General features: G+C 50.8%; 1 protein-coding gene across 2 annotated transcripts; it reads right to left on the bottom strand.

The window, feature by feature from the left end:
- Positions 1-8479: 8479 nt before the first annotated feature.
- Positions 8480-13207, bottom strand: C9H1orf216 (chromosome 9 C1orf216 homolog). Of its 2 annotated transcripts, XM_058303899.2 has the most exons (4): positions 12978-13207; positions 11970-12159; positions 10123-10819; positions 8480-9554 (listed from the first exon to the last, which is right to left on the bottom strand). In XM_058303899.2, exon 3 carries the CDS (start codon positions 10812-10814, stop codon positions 10125-10127), a length of 690 nt encoding a protein of 229 aa, XP_058159882.1. In that variant the 5' UTR covers positions 10815-10819; positions 11970-12159; positions 12978-13207; the 3' UTR covers positions 8480-9554; positions 10123-10124. The 2 variants fall into 2 exon arrangements, with proteins under 2 accessions (XP_058159882.1, XP_058159881.1); XM_058303898.2 differs by lacking the exon at positions 11970-12159.
- Between the last annotated feature and the right edge of the window lie 1662 nt (positions 13208-14869).

Here is a 14869-nt window from a genome sequence, read left to right as displayed (position 1 = left end):
GATGGTGATGGGATGGAGGTGAGCTTAGGTATAGGGCAATTATGAAAATGGAGTGAGGATCTGGGAACCCACCTGGGCTTCTTGTAAAAATCTTCTGCCTCAGAGTAGACCAAAAATCATCAAGAGAGCAATTCCTGGAGTCCTTATCTAACATCCCCTCTCAAACCCAGCAGTCCCAAACCCACTAGAAAAAAGAAACTTTGGATTTCTTCTTATGGGTCTGGATGCACCCATACACCACTGCATACACCGGCATATTCTGGGCCTAGCCCATGCTGCTGGGGTAATGGCTCCTACAGAACCAAATTCAGTTGACTTTAAGCAGGAAGGGTCTTTAGAAGGAGTCTGGACAGCTCCCATAGTGAAGAGCAGGACGCTGGCACTGAGCCCTTCTCTTCAAAAGGATTGACTTCTGGGGTTCCAGGTCAGTACCCATTATTACACCCTTACACACCGAATCCATGAAGGTCTTTGTTGCACCTGTCAACTCACAGGTAAATGAGATATTTTACTGACCGTATTACACCATTCGGCATCCCAGGAAGTAGTGATGTGATGTCTCAAGTCCACCTCACAAGAGCAAACATGTAGAACAGTTGTCCAGATGAATTCCCTCTCCACATTGCAGCGGGGGTGAATGCCTGGCTCAAAAATAATCCCTGGATATAGGGCTAGAGAAGGCATGGTAAGAGGTGTGGAGTTTTCCTTTTGGAGTAATGAAATAATTCTAAAAATTTTTGTGATGATGAATACACAACATACATTGTTGTGCACTGTTGTGCATTGAGCCCTCTTGAAGAGAAGGGCTCAGTGCCAGAGTCCTGCTCTTCATTATGGAAGCCATCCGGACTCCCTTTAAAGACCCTTCCCGCTTAAAGCCATTAATTAAACACTTTAGATAGATTGAGTGGTATGTGACTATATCTCAATAAAATGCTTAGTAAATAAATAATTGTGCAAGAATAACCAGAAATAGCAGTTATGTACAGCAGGGGAAACATAGATTGAGCAGCAAATAATTTTCTTGTTTTTTTGTCTGTTTTTTGTCTATTATTATTATTGAAATAATGAAAATGCTCTAATGATTAAAGTGATGAATGCACACTGTGTGATTATACCAAATACCATTGATTGTACACTTATTGTATGCCTTATTAATATGTACCAATAAAATTTATTTGTTAAAAAAATTTTTAACTTAAAAAAAAAAAAAATCCCTGGGACAATGCCCTGCTTCTGAAGCCCGCAGAGCTCCCAGCATCTAGGTTTGTCTCCCTGCTAGACTGTGAAGTCCCCGTGCACTAGGGCTGTATCTGATTCATCTGTGTCTCCAGTGCCTAGCAAAGGGTCTGGCACATGGTAGACAGTAATAAATATTTGTCAAATGCAGGAATTTCCAGCCCAGCTCCTGCCTCCCCAGGGCAAGGCCCCTTCACTTTGCCTAGGAGACTTGTTTCCTCACCTATTTATACTTATCCTCCAGGTCAATATCAGCTCCTCTATGAACTCTTTGCTGATTGTCCTTCACCTCCCCCCTCCCCCCAACACACGCACACACACAGAATGACTCTCCATTCTCCCAGATGCGATCCCCAGAACACTGAATCTATAAACTGATCCATGAAAAAAGTGTTCCATGCTCTAACAAGTTTGAGAAGCCCTTGGCATACTCTACCAGCCTCCCACGAATTCAAACCACATACTGGCACAGTAAAAAACCCTGAGGATTCTTGCAGTAAAGAGTCCAGTTAACATTGCTTCAACTAGCATTTCTCAAGCCCCTTTGTTCACAGAAATCTTTCACTTAGCACCTACTGGGACAGGCTTCAGAAAGCGCTTCCATCGCCCATGTACAGACTTCTCCTAGCGCTTATCACTCAGCACTCTCATTATCTGTGCCTGTGTCTGTCTCTCCTGCTAGACTGTGAAGTCCCTGTGGGCTGGGACTGCGTCTGATTCATCTGTGTCCCCAGTGCCTAGTGGAGGGTCTGGCACATGGTAGACAGTAATAAACATTTGTGGAGTGCAGGAATTTCCCGTCTGTGATGAAGGCACGGATGTGAAGAGCACCTCGGAGGTAGGTTCCAGGCAGTGCCTAGGAGGGGGTATCTGGTGACAACGACATCAGGACCAGGGAATGGCATGGACATGCTTGCAGACTGTAGGGTTCTGGACCTTCTGGGGATGTGGACCATGATGAGGGGCTGGGGACAGAGACAAGGGTGTCCAGCATCCCTAGGGATTCAGATACCTTGAGGCCTGAGTGGGGAATTCACAGGCCTGGTGTGGCCTCTAAAGCCCAAGGGAGGGAAGCGCACTTGGCCCAATGGATAGGGCGTCCGCCTACCACATGGGAGGTCCAAGGCTCAAACCCCCGGCCTCCTTCACTGTGTGGAGCTGGCCCACGATTAAATAAATAAATAAAGCCCCAGGGAGCCCCAGGAAGAGCAGTGTGTGCTCTTAGGCCTGGGAGGAGCCCAGGGGCCCAGTCAATGCCAGGCTTGTAATTGCCGCGTGTTTCAGTGACGCCCTTCTAGAATTATTATTGTTTCCTCCATCCTCTCTTTCATCAACCAATAGGGCAGCGACCATGGTGAATGGGAACAGTTTGGTGAAAACTTTGCCAAAACATAGCCCCGATAAGAGCAAGAATATGATTTGGGTATATCTTTCAGTTCAGCTTGAATTATTGTTGTTCTGTTGTCATTTTCATAAGATTTTCATTTCCTTTGCAGATGCAGTAGGGAGTTTGGGATGCTGTTTATTTCTTCTGTTAGTGATCTTCAGTACTAATTTTTTTAAGTGCATCTTGTGTGCAACTCAATAAATTCGATTTTATAATCTTAAAAAAAAAAAATCCCCTGTTTGGAGGGTCTGGCTGCGCTGAATCAATCACTGCCCTCCTAGTTCCCTGAGCCATGGGGCTCTAAGGACCAAGGTTAGTCAGAGATACTTCATTCCCTTTTCTGAAAGGGAAAGTGCTCCATGAAGGTTCATGAGGAAGGTCTCTATGGATTAGACAGGAACTTGTAGAACATCAGACTCCAGGGGAAGTAAGACCAGAAGGGATGCAGGAACCCTCAGGTTCCTAAGCAAAGCAACGTGAGCCAGCAGAGAGCCTTGGAAAGGTCTTAAGTTGGAGAAGTGATATGGCCATATTTGTCTTTTATTTTTATTGGGGTAATATACATAACACAAAATTTCCCATTTTAACCATTTTCATGTCCACAATTCAGTGGTGTTATTTCCATTCACGATATTGTGCTATCATCACCATCCATCACCAAAACTTTTTCATTGTCCCAAACAGAAACTCTGTACCCACTAAGCAATAACTCCCCATACCTGTCTCCAGCCCCTAGGAACCTCTAATCTACTTTCTGTCTCTATGAATTTGCTTATTCGAGGTCTTTCATATAAATGAAATCTTACACTATTTGTCCTTCTGTGTCTGACTTATTTTACTCAACATGATATCTTCAAGGTTCACCTATGTTGTAGAACTTCATTCCTTCCTATGACTGAAAAATATTCCATTTATGTATATGCCACATTTTGCTGATCTGCTCATATGCTGATGGACACTTGCATTTCTTCTACCTTTTGGCTGTTGTGAATAATGCTGCTATAAACATTGGTGTGCAAATAGCTCTTCAAGTTTCTGCTTTCAATTTGTTGTTGTTGTTTTTAGGAGGTACCAGAGATTGAACCCAGGACCTTGTAAACGGGAAGCAGATGCTCAACTACTGAGCTACACCCACTCCCAAATTTCAGTTATTTTGTGTTTATACCTAGAAGAGGAATTGCTGGGTCATATAGTAATTAATTATAAGTTTAATTTTCTGAGGAACTGCCAAACACTATTTGAATTATGAACCAGCTCTTTTTAAAGCCCACTTTCCTACAGCATGGAGAATGGATGGAGGGGCCCAACCGGAAGCTGTTCCAGGTGTCCAGGTGAGCGATGAGAGTGTCTGAAGCAAGGTGGGGGGAGTCCAAATGGAGAAGAGGGCATGGGCTGGAGAGGTGTTAAGGAGTGGAATGGGCGGGACTTGGCGATGGATGGGTGTGAGGAGAGAGAAGGCCCACCGGTGCTGTCTGTGAAGAAGCCCTGCTGAAGAGCCTGGGGTCCCAGAATCATTTACTGGATGCCCTGAGAAGAGGAGGCAGATGGAGCTGTCACTGGTGGCCTGAAGCTCACTCCCCATGTGACTGTGGATGGAGAAACGGCAGGTTTGTGGGTAGGGAGAAAATGAGCTCAATTTCAGACATGGGTCATTTGAGGTGTTGGTGGGTGGTCCAGGTGGCGCTGTCCATGCTGGTGGGGACTGGAGGCAGAGCCCCTCCTGGAGACAGAAGGTAGGTGGGAATTGAAGCATAGAGTGCACCGGATAGACCCCCACGAGGATCGTGAAGTGGAGAGGTCTCGGGAGAGCCCCGGGGAGCATCAAGGTATAGGAGAAGGTCATCTAAATACCGAATGCTGTGGCTGGTACTCAGGGCACAGCATATAGAAGAGTCCAGGAAGCAAGCGGAGCAACTCGAGGCCCCTCCAGCACTCTAACTCGCATCCATTCATGCAGGCGCACCCACGAATCCAACCCCACACCCTGTTCTCACGTGCTCGCGCACATCTCACCTACACCCCGCCCCCACACCCTTGCGCTCACCGCGGGGCGGGTGCCCCGCAGCCCTCTCGTTCTTCCCTCCTCCGCCCCACCTCTCTGCAGACCCTGGAGTTAATCCTCCCCCTCCCCTAGATTAGGGGCGCTGCCCCTCTTTGTGCGCCCAATTGCCGGAGGCGAAAGCCCTGGGACTGTTCTCGGCCTTCCAGGCAGCTGAGGGGGCGGGTGGAGCGGGGAGCCGGGGAGGAGACACAAAGCGGGAGGGGATCCCGGCTGCAGCTGTCCCGGAAGGGGCCGGGACAAAGGGCCTGATGGCCAGCCGGCCCGAGCCGTTTTCATGCTTGTTGGGATTAGGCGGAGGAAACGTCGCTCGGAATGGTGCGGATCAACAATCCCGTGCGGAGCGGCGCGCGGGGCGGGCTCCGGTCGCCGGCTTTACGCTGCGCCTCGGCCCGCGCGGCTCCAGGCAGCGCCCAGGTCCCGCAAGCCCGCCCCTTTGTCTGCTCCTTTGGCGGCACGAGCCCCGCCCGGGGACCACTGAACGCCAGCTGAAGGCCGGCTCCGCTCTCCGCTCTCCCGTCCCCCCGCATGGCAAGGTCACGCCTCCCCACGCCCGGAGCCCCTCGACAGCTCCCATCCCGAGCCCCAGACCTCTTTCCAACCCCGGGGTCTGGGGGCAGGCCCTCGGGGACACAGCAGCTCCCGCACTGGCTCTGACATCTGACGCCTCAGTACGACGAACCCCCTTTCTGCCGAGCACCCCTTCTCCCCCTTCAGTCCCTCAACCAGATGAATCTTTTCTCAAATCTACTGGTGATAATTGGGAATGGTGCCAGCAGGTCATTGACAGGTTCTGAGCCAGCGAGTTTGGGAAGCGGGGTGTGGAAGAGGATCTGTGCAGGGATTCAAAGTTTGGCTAGAGAAGGCTCTGGGCCTGGAGAAGAGGTTGGGGCACACTTCCCAAACAGCAGCAGGCCTGGAGGTCAGAGGGGGCCGCTGGGGTGTGGGAACCTCCCAGGCCAGGTGGAGGACAGAACATGCATGTCAGCTGCCTTCCAGGAATGTGCATTTGTGAGTATGGGGGATTGTGCATGTGTGTATATGCACTGGCGCGTGGTCTGCTGTACTTGTGTCTTCTGTGGGTGCCTGGTGGGTGTGGGCATATATACAAGTGTGGACTCCAGTCCTGGTTCAGATCCCAGACCATCGCTATCTCACGCTCCTCTTCTCACTACCAGCATCCAGTAAATAGTTCTGGGACCCCAGGCCCTTTGGCAGTGCTTCTTCATATACAGCACCCGTGAGCCTTGGTCTCTCCTCACACCCATCCATCACCTTCCTCTGGTGGCCGCCCCAACCTCTCCTAGTTAGATAACAGCTGGCTACTTCCTAGGGGCCAGGCTCACGACTAAGCCCTCCACATATTTTAACTCATTTAACCCTCATATAGCCCTATGAGAGAGGTATTACTATTGCCCCTATTTTACAGTTAAGAAAAGTGAGGCACAGCTAGTAAGTGCAGGATCCAGTATATCTGGGTTCAGTCTATACTAGAAACCACTAGCCTCTGTTGCCTCAATTTCTACTCTAGGCTCCTCCTCCTCCTCCAGGAAGCCTTCCTGAACCGGCCCTGGCACATCTCACTCCCTCTTGTTCCCTGCTCATGCTGGGATTAGGAGGCACTAACAGTGGGTTTTGGGTGAGGCTTGTAGGAAACACAGGGTGGGGGTGCGGGTGTTTAGAATCCTTACAGATAACCACTACAGAGCCCTGAGAGAGGGAGGTGACTGATTGGCCCAACCCTTTTTAGTACCTGAATCCTCATGGTCCCAGGGATTAAGAAACTCCCACCGCAATGATTTTAAAACCACCTCCTGGGTTTACAAGCCGAAGGCTGGCTCCTGCAGAGTCAGTTCTGGCTCCTCCCCTCTTGAGCTCGGAGAGGTTTGTACTTTGTCTTTTGGATACAAGTCCCATCAACCTGCACAGACAAGAGCTGTTTGGGGACAGAGTTGGCTCCCCTGGCCCTGGATTGACCCTCCTCATGGAGCATGGGGCTGTGCAGAGGAGGTGCTCATTCTTCTTAATGCATTCAAAGCATCTTCAGGTTCATTTTCTCACTTCCCAGGGTGAAGAAACCCAGGCTATCTAGACAGTCCCTGGACCAGGTCTCTGTCCCACACCGCAGGTGCAGAAGCAGCCTCATCCCTTCCCACCATCAGACCTGATGGCCAGCATACCTGGTGGGGGAAGTGGAGTCCGTGGCTGGGCTAGCTCATTCACTGGGCTCCCACCTCCATTTCCCTGCTCTAAACTGCTGGTCTGGCTGTGGCTCTGACTCCCTGCTCTTGCCAGTCTCCTCTCCCAACCCAGGGGCTGGGCCTGTTCCCTAGGTCCTCAATGCCTGGAGGGGCTCCCATAAATCTACGAGGCACAACACAGTTCCCTTCCTCTGGCCTTCGTTTATTTCTCAACTCAGAGAGCTCATTATTGAAAGGAATATTAGGCAGCTTTTGTTTTTACAAAACTCTTAAGATGTCTTTCAAGTTTTAGGTCTGAATTCCTTAAGGAAAAAAAAGAAGACACAAAAAAATTCCTTAAGGAAAAATTTGATACATTTTTCTATGTAAAAGTTCATTGTAAGGAAGCAAACGTGGCTCAATTGATAGAGCATCCGTCTACCATATGGAGGGTCCAGGGTTCAATCTCCAGGGCCTCCTGACCCATGTGGTAAGCTGGCCCATGTGCAGTGCTGCCGCGCACAAGGAGTGCCGTGCCATACAGGGCGCCCCCACATAGAGGTGTCCCATGTGCAAGGAGTGCGCCCCACAAGGAGAGCTGCCCTGCGTGAAAAAAGCACAGCCCACCCAGGAGTGGCAGCACACATGGAGAGCTGACGCAGCAAGATGAAGCAACAAAAAAGAGATGCAGTTTCCTAGTGCCGCTGGATAATGCAAGTGGACACAGAACACACAGCAAATGGACACAGAGAGCAGACAACAGGGGGGAGGGGAGAGAAATTAATAAATCTAAAAAAAAATTAACTGTACATCACACAAGTACTATTTATAATAACTCGCATTAACCTAGTTTACAATGTGTCAGGTACAGTTCTAACTATTTACATATGGATATATTTTACTTAATCCTGAGAACAACCCTATGAGGTAGGTGCTACTATTGTTTCCATTTTAAGATGAGGAAACTGAGGCACAGAGAAATTAATTTGCCCAAGGCCATAGAGAGAGAAACCCATGGAGCCAAGACACAAATTCAAGGGTCTTGTTTCAGGGTCTTTGCTGTGCTTTTAACCACTGGCTGTGGGCACAACAGCCTTCACACATTCAGGAAAAAGTTCCCTGCTGAAAATTCACCATCTTGTGTTCTGAGGGCTTGGTGTTGCCTCACTGTTAGAAATCTCCTTGGATAAAGTGATTTAAATTTAACCATAGCTCTCTGCCAGAACATCGCTTAATTAGTGGACTTTGTTAAAATTGGTTCAATATTATTCTGTTTGAGTGTCACATGTAACGATGGCAAGAATTATTAATGTCCTGGTAACTGCTGGTACAGGGACTCTTCCTCAGTGACCACCAGGACTCTCCATCCCATAGGAGGTTCTCAGGGCGGTGGCCTTGTCTTCCCTATCAGACTGGGAAGTTCCTGAAAACCAATCTCTCCAACCCCATCAGACTGCCAGGCAAAGGAGTCCAAATCCCTTCCTCCCAGTGTCTTCCCCCATCCCCGACCCTCACTCCCCAGCCCAGGACCCTCCTCAAAAGGGGCGCTTAGAAGGTAAAGTAGAAAAGTGGTGACCGGACAACAGGTAGAACAAGAAACACATACTCATGAAATTCATTTCTCTGGCCCAATTTATTCACCTGGGGTTGGTTCATAGGCGAGGTTCACACTCGACATGCGAGAGGCACAGACACAAAGTCCCCACAGCCCATGCTTCATGCCTCTCCATATAGCTTTCGCCCACCTCTCGGGGATGGAACTCCTTAGAGATAGACTGGAAGCAGCCCCACATTTTTCAGGTGGAGAGACTGAGGGTCACTGCTCACCCACCACGATCTTGCATCTTCTTGGCTCCCAGAAGTGAAAGAGACAGCCTGGCTACTTTCACCCTTGGTTCTCCCCAGGACTCACCCACTCTCCATCTCATGGAGCTTCTGCGGGAGACCATCAACCATCATTTAAAGGACCATGCAGTGATGGAAGGAGGTATGACCCAGTATCCTAAGAGCTTCCTCAGGCTTTCCTGACACTCCCTCCTGCCACCCTGGAAAGCTGAGCTCTGGTTCTTCTTGGCTGGGACAGTATGATTTCAAGGAAATGGACCAAACCAATTCAACAGTTAATTTTGCTAAAGCCATAAAAGCACAAAGAGGCAGAGGCACACAGAGAGAAGAAAGATTTTTCCTAACACCTTTGGTTGTCCATTACTTGCAAGCTTTAAACACACATTCCTTTTCATCAGAAGCTTATATCAAATATGGTTTTCAACAGCTCCTTTCCCAGTGGAGAGGTCTGGTTTGTATGGGGACTGATATTTTACAATCCCCATTCTCCTAGTCTTCATATGGTTCTGCATTGGCATTCTCTCCCACCCCCATGTGTCCAAAGGCAGGGCTTGAGGGGGACAGCCCCTTTCTCCTCTGATCCCCACTACCACTGCCATGGTCTCCATCACTATCTCCTGTTCCTCCTCCTGATGCCACTTTTCTGCCAACTGCCCTGATACGACCACAGCCAAATTACCAAGGCAGACCAAAGCAGGCATCAAACCTCTTACACAAACCCACCACGCAACAGCAGAGCAAGGTCTGGGATGGGTGAGGAGAAGGGAGAAGGAGAATGGATCAGCCATAACCTTCAGATAAATGACAGCAGGCTAGCCATCTCTCTTCAGGAAAGAGTGGAACCCTGTGAAGAAAAAAAGCTGGGGTGGGCCTTGGGTAACAGGGTGCAGACAGATGTCCCACAAATGCAAATGAATATATACTCGCACACACACCTGCTCCCATGTCTGCCTGCAAGTACACATACTCCTAGCATATGCTTTCCCATGCCTGCACCTGCACACATGCACCCCTGCTCGTGTACACCCAAAACAAGCCTGCACACTCAAACTCACTCATATGTACACAAACATTTTACATCTATGTCCTCACTTATACCCATGTTTACACACACTGATGGGGTACCTGTCCGTGCATTTACATACACATTTACTCACTGCTACATACTTGCTTTGCATACACATATGTTCACTCTTGCACACTCACACATAGGTCTACACATAAGCTAGCTTGTGCACATACATGTGTATCCACAGCATACTTCATACACAAGGTGCTTATTCACACATGCCCACATACACCTGCATATTTGCCCAATGTGATGGCATATACACACTCTCTTACTTGTGCATAACTACACACATATGCCTGCAAATATACATATACACCCTTGCACACCTGTGGGAACATACCCTTAGTCCTGGTTTTGGGGTCGGGATGGTGCTGCCCCCTGCTGGAAACAACGGATAAGCTCTTTTCGGTTGTCCAGGATGGTGTCAAAGCTCTCTTGTAGACGGGCCTGCTGGTCAACCAGTTGGTGCTGCAGGCCCCGGATCCACTGGAGCAGGGCCAGGCGACGGTACATCACCAAATGCACATGGTGCTTCTCCTTCTCCTGCTCTTTGTAGCGCTCCTGGGCCTGTAGCTGCTGCACTGCATGGGCCACTGAGGGCAGAAGAAGATCTGGAGGGCCAGCGCCTTGAGAAGTCCCACAGGCCAGCTCAGGGCTGTTGCTAGGGCTGTCAATACTCAGGGAACTGCTGGCATAGCCATTGTCTTCCAGTGGGGAGCAGACTGTGCTGATACCACCCATCTTCTCAAGCTCAGCCCTGGGGATCTCTGCCCCCTCTGGAGGGCTGCGGACTTCCCTCTCAGGGCGTTCAGGGTCTTGGAAGAACTTGTCATCAGAGGGCGACTCAGGGGAACTTCCCATCAGGATGGGTTCCACTTTGCTGGGCATCCCATGCCAATTTTCATTGGCATCCGTAACACTAGTCATGAAGTTGGAGTTGCTGTCTGGTTGGAAGTCGGGCTGACAGACCCCAGGAGGTAGGCCCCCCGGGAACTGGCCCCCCTCAGCTAGCCCCAGCTGGATGGCGAACATCTGGTCTGTAAGGGGGAAGCAGAAGAATGAGTCACAGTAGGACAGGGTGGGATGCCTAAAGTCATGCTAAGGTAGCTGCAGGGACAAGGCAGCAAGCATGAGGCTGGCTACTCCTTTTCCATCCCTCTCCTCTGACTTTGCTAACATCCCCCTTCATGGTATTCCTCTTCCTCTCTGAGTATTCCTTCTCAGTCTCCTGTACAGGGTTTTCCCTTGGCCCATCCCTTAAATGCTGGTGTCCTCAGCCATCTGAGGCAGTTTTCCTTCTCTTCTAAGTATTCTCCCCAGATGACCTCATCCTCTGTTGTAGCTTCAAACTATCCATATGTTGATGACTCCCAGATCTGTCACCAGCCCAGATTCAATTGCTCTCACTGCCAAAGACACCCCTTCACCTAGATGTCCTGCAGGCTCTTCAAATTCTATGCATCCAAACCAACTGCCCCTTTTCAGTGCCCTCGGCAAAATGGTCCCACTATCCATTCAGTCACCCCCCGCCAGAAACCTGGGAGCAACCCAGACTCCTCACTCTCCCTCTGTCCTCATCTAATTGGCCACAAAATTCTGGTGATTCTTTATAAACCTGTGTGTGTCTCCTCTGAGTTTCACTTGATTCAGGCCATTTCTTACTTGGATTACTGCTGCAGACTTCTCACTGGTCTCCCTGCCTCCACTGAGAAATAAAAACTTGATTCATCACAGCTCAGGTGCCCTCACTAAACTCGTGCAAAACCTCTACATGGCCTAGAAGGCCTGCTTGCTCCAGCCTCTGCTCACCCTCTCCAGACTTGCCTTTTGCCTCTCTGGCCCTCCCACCACACAAAACTGCTCAGAGATCTCAGAACACACCATTACTCTTTCATGCAGTTCTCTTCAACACCTTCCTTCTCCTCTTCCCTCTCAGCCCCTCCCTTCTCAACCAGCAAAGTCCTTCACCTACTTCAAAACTTAGTCCTAATATCCCCACCTCTCTGAATCCTCCCCTGATGCTCCCCTACTTCCATGATGCATACAAACAGTTAATTATGCCTTCCTCTGGATCCTTACTGCCCTGGGTCCCCACTGAATTACCCACGTTTGCTTTTGGTTGTGGGCACATAGTTGATGATCAATAAATATCTATTTACTGTTTTTTTAACCATCTTGTAATAGTACCTTGTAAATCTGGCTCCCCAACTACACTGGTTGCTCCTCGATATCCTCCATCACATCCCCAGGTCCCAGCACGGAGCCTGGCACTCAGCAAGTATCAGTCCATACTTGCTGAGGGAGTGAACGGAGGTGCAGGAACTATCCTGGGACTCCCATGCTCAGGAAGACGATAACAAGAGACTAATGCTGCCTGCTGAGGGTTGAAGAGCTGAGTTCAGTTTCCTCCTCCACCTCCCCTGAGTACACCCTCTTCCCTTCTAGTGCCCCAGGAACTTGTCTTCAACCTTGTGTCCCTGCCCCTGGCTTGCTCTATCTAGATGTCCTGGAGGATGGGCTTGCCACATCCCTCTTCCCTCCCCAATAACTAGCTGTTACCCAAATTACAGTTTAAGCGGACAAGGTTTCTTCTGACCATACATTATTGGGATTAGAAAAATTGAGGTTCTGTACAAGTGAGGGATACTCTGCAGATGAGGGACTATAGGCAGGGTCCCTTCCCCACAGCCAGCAGCACCCTGAAGTCTTGGGGGATGGTCCCTTGGGGATGCAAGTAACCTGCATCCCCTCCTCATCCCCCACCCTCCATCCCTTTAGGCAAGGCTTGCTGGAAGGTGCCTGGTCCTCTTGCCCTGTCCAAAATTTTCTTTTTCCTAGGCTTGGGTGTGGCCATGAAGAAGCTAGGATGGGGCAGGGAAGGCGCGCTAAGGATCACGAATGATCAGAGATGGTAAAATGGGAGCCCAGACACCCCAGGACCAGGCCTCTCCCTAACTAAGCCGCAATCTGCCCGGGGATGGGGGGAGCTTTGTAAGGATGTTGTGGGGCAGGAGGCCTCCCCTCCAGCCAAGCCTCAGGAAAGGGAGGCTATCCCCAAGGGACAGGATAGAGAACACCCTGCCCTAATCTCCCCAGAGGAGGCAGCTGTGCGCAGGCTGCAGCTCCCTCTCCTCGGGCTGCTGGGCCGCAACCGCGCTCTACACGCCCCCCCCCACCCCGCCCCGCTCGACTCACTGTCCAGAGGCTCCCGCCCCGGCGCTGCTGGCTCCGGTTGCGCCCCAGGCCCGTTCGGGAACCTGTCCCTCCGGGCGTGGGGTCTCCCGGCCTGGGCGCCACGCGGGCCGGGGCGCGGGGCTCCGGGACGCGGGGCGCGGGGCGCGGGGCTGCGGGGCGCGGGGCTCCGGGGCGCGGGGCGCGGGGCTCCGGGGCGCGGGGCGCGGGGTTCCGGGCGGCGCGCCCAGCCCCAGGCGACACTGCGGAGCCGCGCGGCGTCTGCGCGGCGGGGCGGGGCGGCCCGGCCCACGTGGGCCGGTTCGCTTCGCCGCGGAGCCGCCAGGGAGGCGGAACCGCAGTCCCTGGTCCTGCGCTGCCGGGCCTGGGCGTCTCCAGGTCGGGTCGATCTCCTAACGGCTACACCGGTTCGCGTCACCGCGCACAGTGACATTGTCGAAACGAGAGTCTGCTCCCGACCCACCCCTCCTGCCTAGGCCGGTCCGTGGCTCCCCAGGGCGGGGAAGCGCCGCAAGGCAGCAGCCCCCGGGCTCCGCGGGCCGCCGGCCTCTCCGCCTGCGTCTTTTGCCCTCCCTCTCTGCGGTTGGACCCCGCGCTCCTTTCTGCTAGGGGCTTTTGCACACACTGTTCCTTCTGCCTACAAGTCTCTTTCCCCTCTCGACCCATTCATATTTCTGGTCTCCTCAACCATCTGGACCAGATTTGTGTCCCCTTTGATATCTCAGAGCACTGAGTTCCTCTTCTTCATGGCTCTTACCACAATTTGAAATTGTATGTTTATTTTGTGATTATTTGGTTAAAGTCACCTGACGACAGTTACGTTTTAAGAGAAGAAAATTCACTTTGGGACAGGGCTGGGGCCCAGCCGGACGGCGCCTGCGCGGTGCGCTTCTGTAGTTCTGCCCCTGCGAGGGGCAGGAGCGGGGTGTTCTGGATACGGTTCTGGGTTCCAACCGCAGTGGATTCTTCTCAGAATTTCTCCTTACTGGAGAACTGATTCTCCATCCTCCCTCTTTGGGGAAAATATGTAAGGGACTGGGAACAGAGGCTGCAATCAAGGAGAAAAGTAATGGCTGACCCTGATGAGAAAGCCAAAATCATGGACTGGTTTTGGGGCTTCTTAAATAAATTTCTTGCCTAAAGGCAGCCCCAGAAAGGAGCCTAAGTTCTGCTCAGGCACCTATCAGCCCTCATTTAGTAGCAACACCATTTCCCCTTGATAGCCATAATTAGTACAGCCTATACTGTGATCTCTTTTCTTCTATTTTTCTAGTATTTTTGAGGACCTGAAATGCCTGAAATGCAGTGGAATCATTTTTGTGTTGCCTGGTGGAAACAGTCCTTTCTTGTGTTGAAGAAAAGCACGGGACAGTAGTTAAAGTGGCAGTATAGACTTTATTCAAACTGCTGCAGGAGGGGAGAAGCCAGCAGCAGTCTGATTAGCACGGAAGTAGTTGGGTTTAAGGGCACAAAGGGGAGAGAAATGGGGAGCTGTACAATTATCGAGAGGGCCCGGTCTAGAAGTGAAAAGAGGACCTGTAAAATTGCTGAGAGGGGTCTGGAAAAAGTCAGGGGGTCTGGCAATGGACTTACAGAAGGAGGTCAGGCAGTTGTGCAGTTTTTCTGAACATGGTATATTCTGTGGTTTAGACAGTATTGCCTCATATTAGGTAAGAGCTCAGGATGGGGTCAGGAGTCCACCCAGGAACATGGTCTAGTATTAGGGAAATCCACACTACAGTTTGGACAAGTCTCTAGAGAAAAGTTTGAAAAAAGAGCAATCACGTGAGGTGCCACTTCCACTTCTACTTGTTGGTATGTGTTGTGGCTACAAGAGACAAATGATCATATGTTGGCTGATTTAAAGCTTATAATGTACTCTGCAGGGTAGCACC

This window comes from Dasypus novemcinctus, chromosome 9, assembly GCF_030445035.2.
Source record: "Dasypus novemcinctus isolate mDasNov1 chromosome 9, mDasNov1.1.hap2, whole genome shotgun sequence".
Taxonomy (NCBI): Eukaryota; Metazoa; Chordata; class Mammalia; order Cingulata; family Dasypodidae; genus Dasypus; species Dasypus novemcinctus.
This window is presented reverse-complemented; position numbering and strand designations above follow the sequence as displayed.

Coding starts and splice junctions, on each gene's coding strand:
- C9H1orf216 (XM_058303899.2), bottom strand. CDS start 10,814: ATGTTCGCCATCCAGCTGGGGCTAGCTGAGGGGGGCCAGTTCCCGGGG.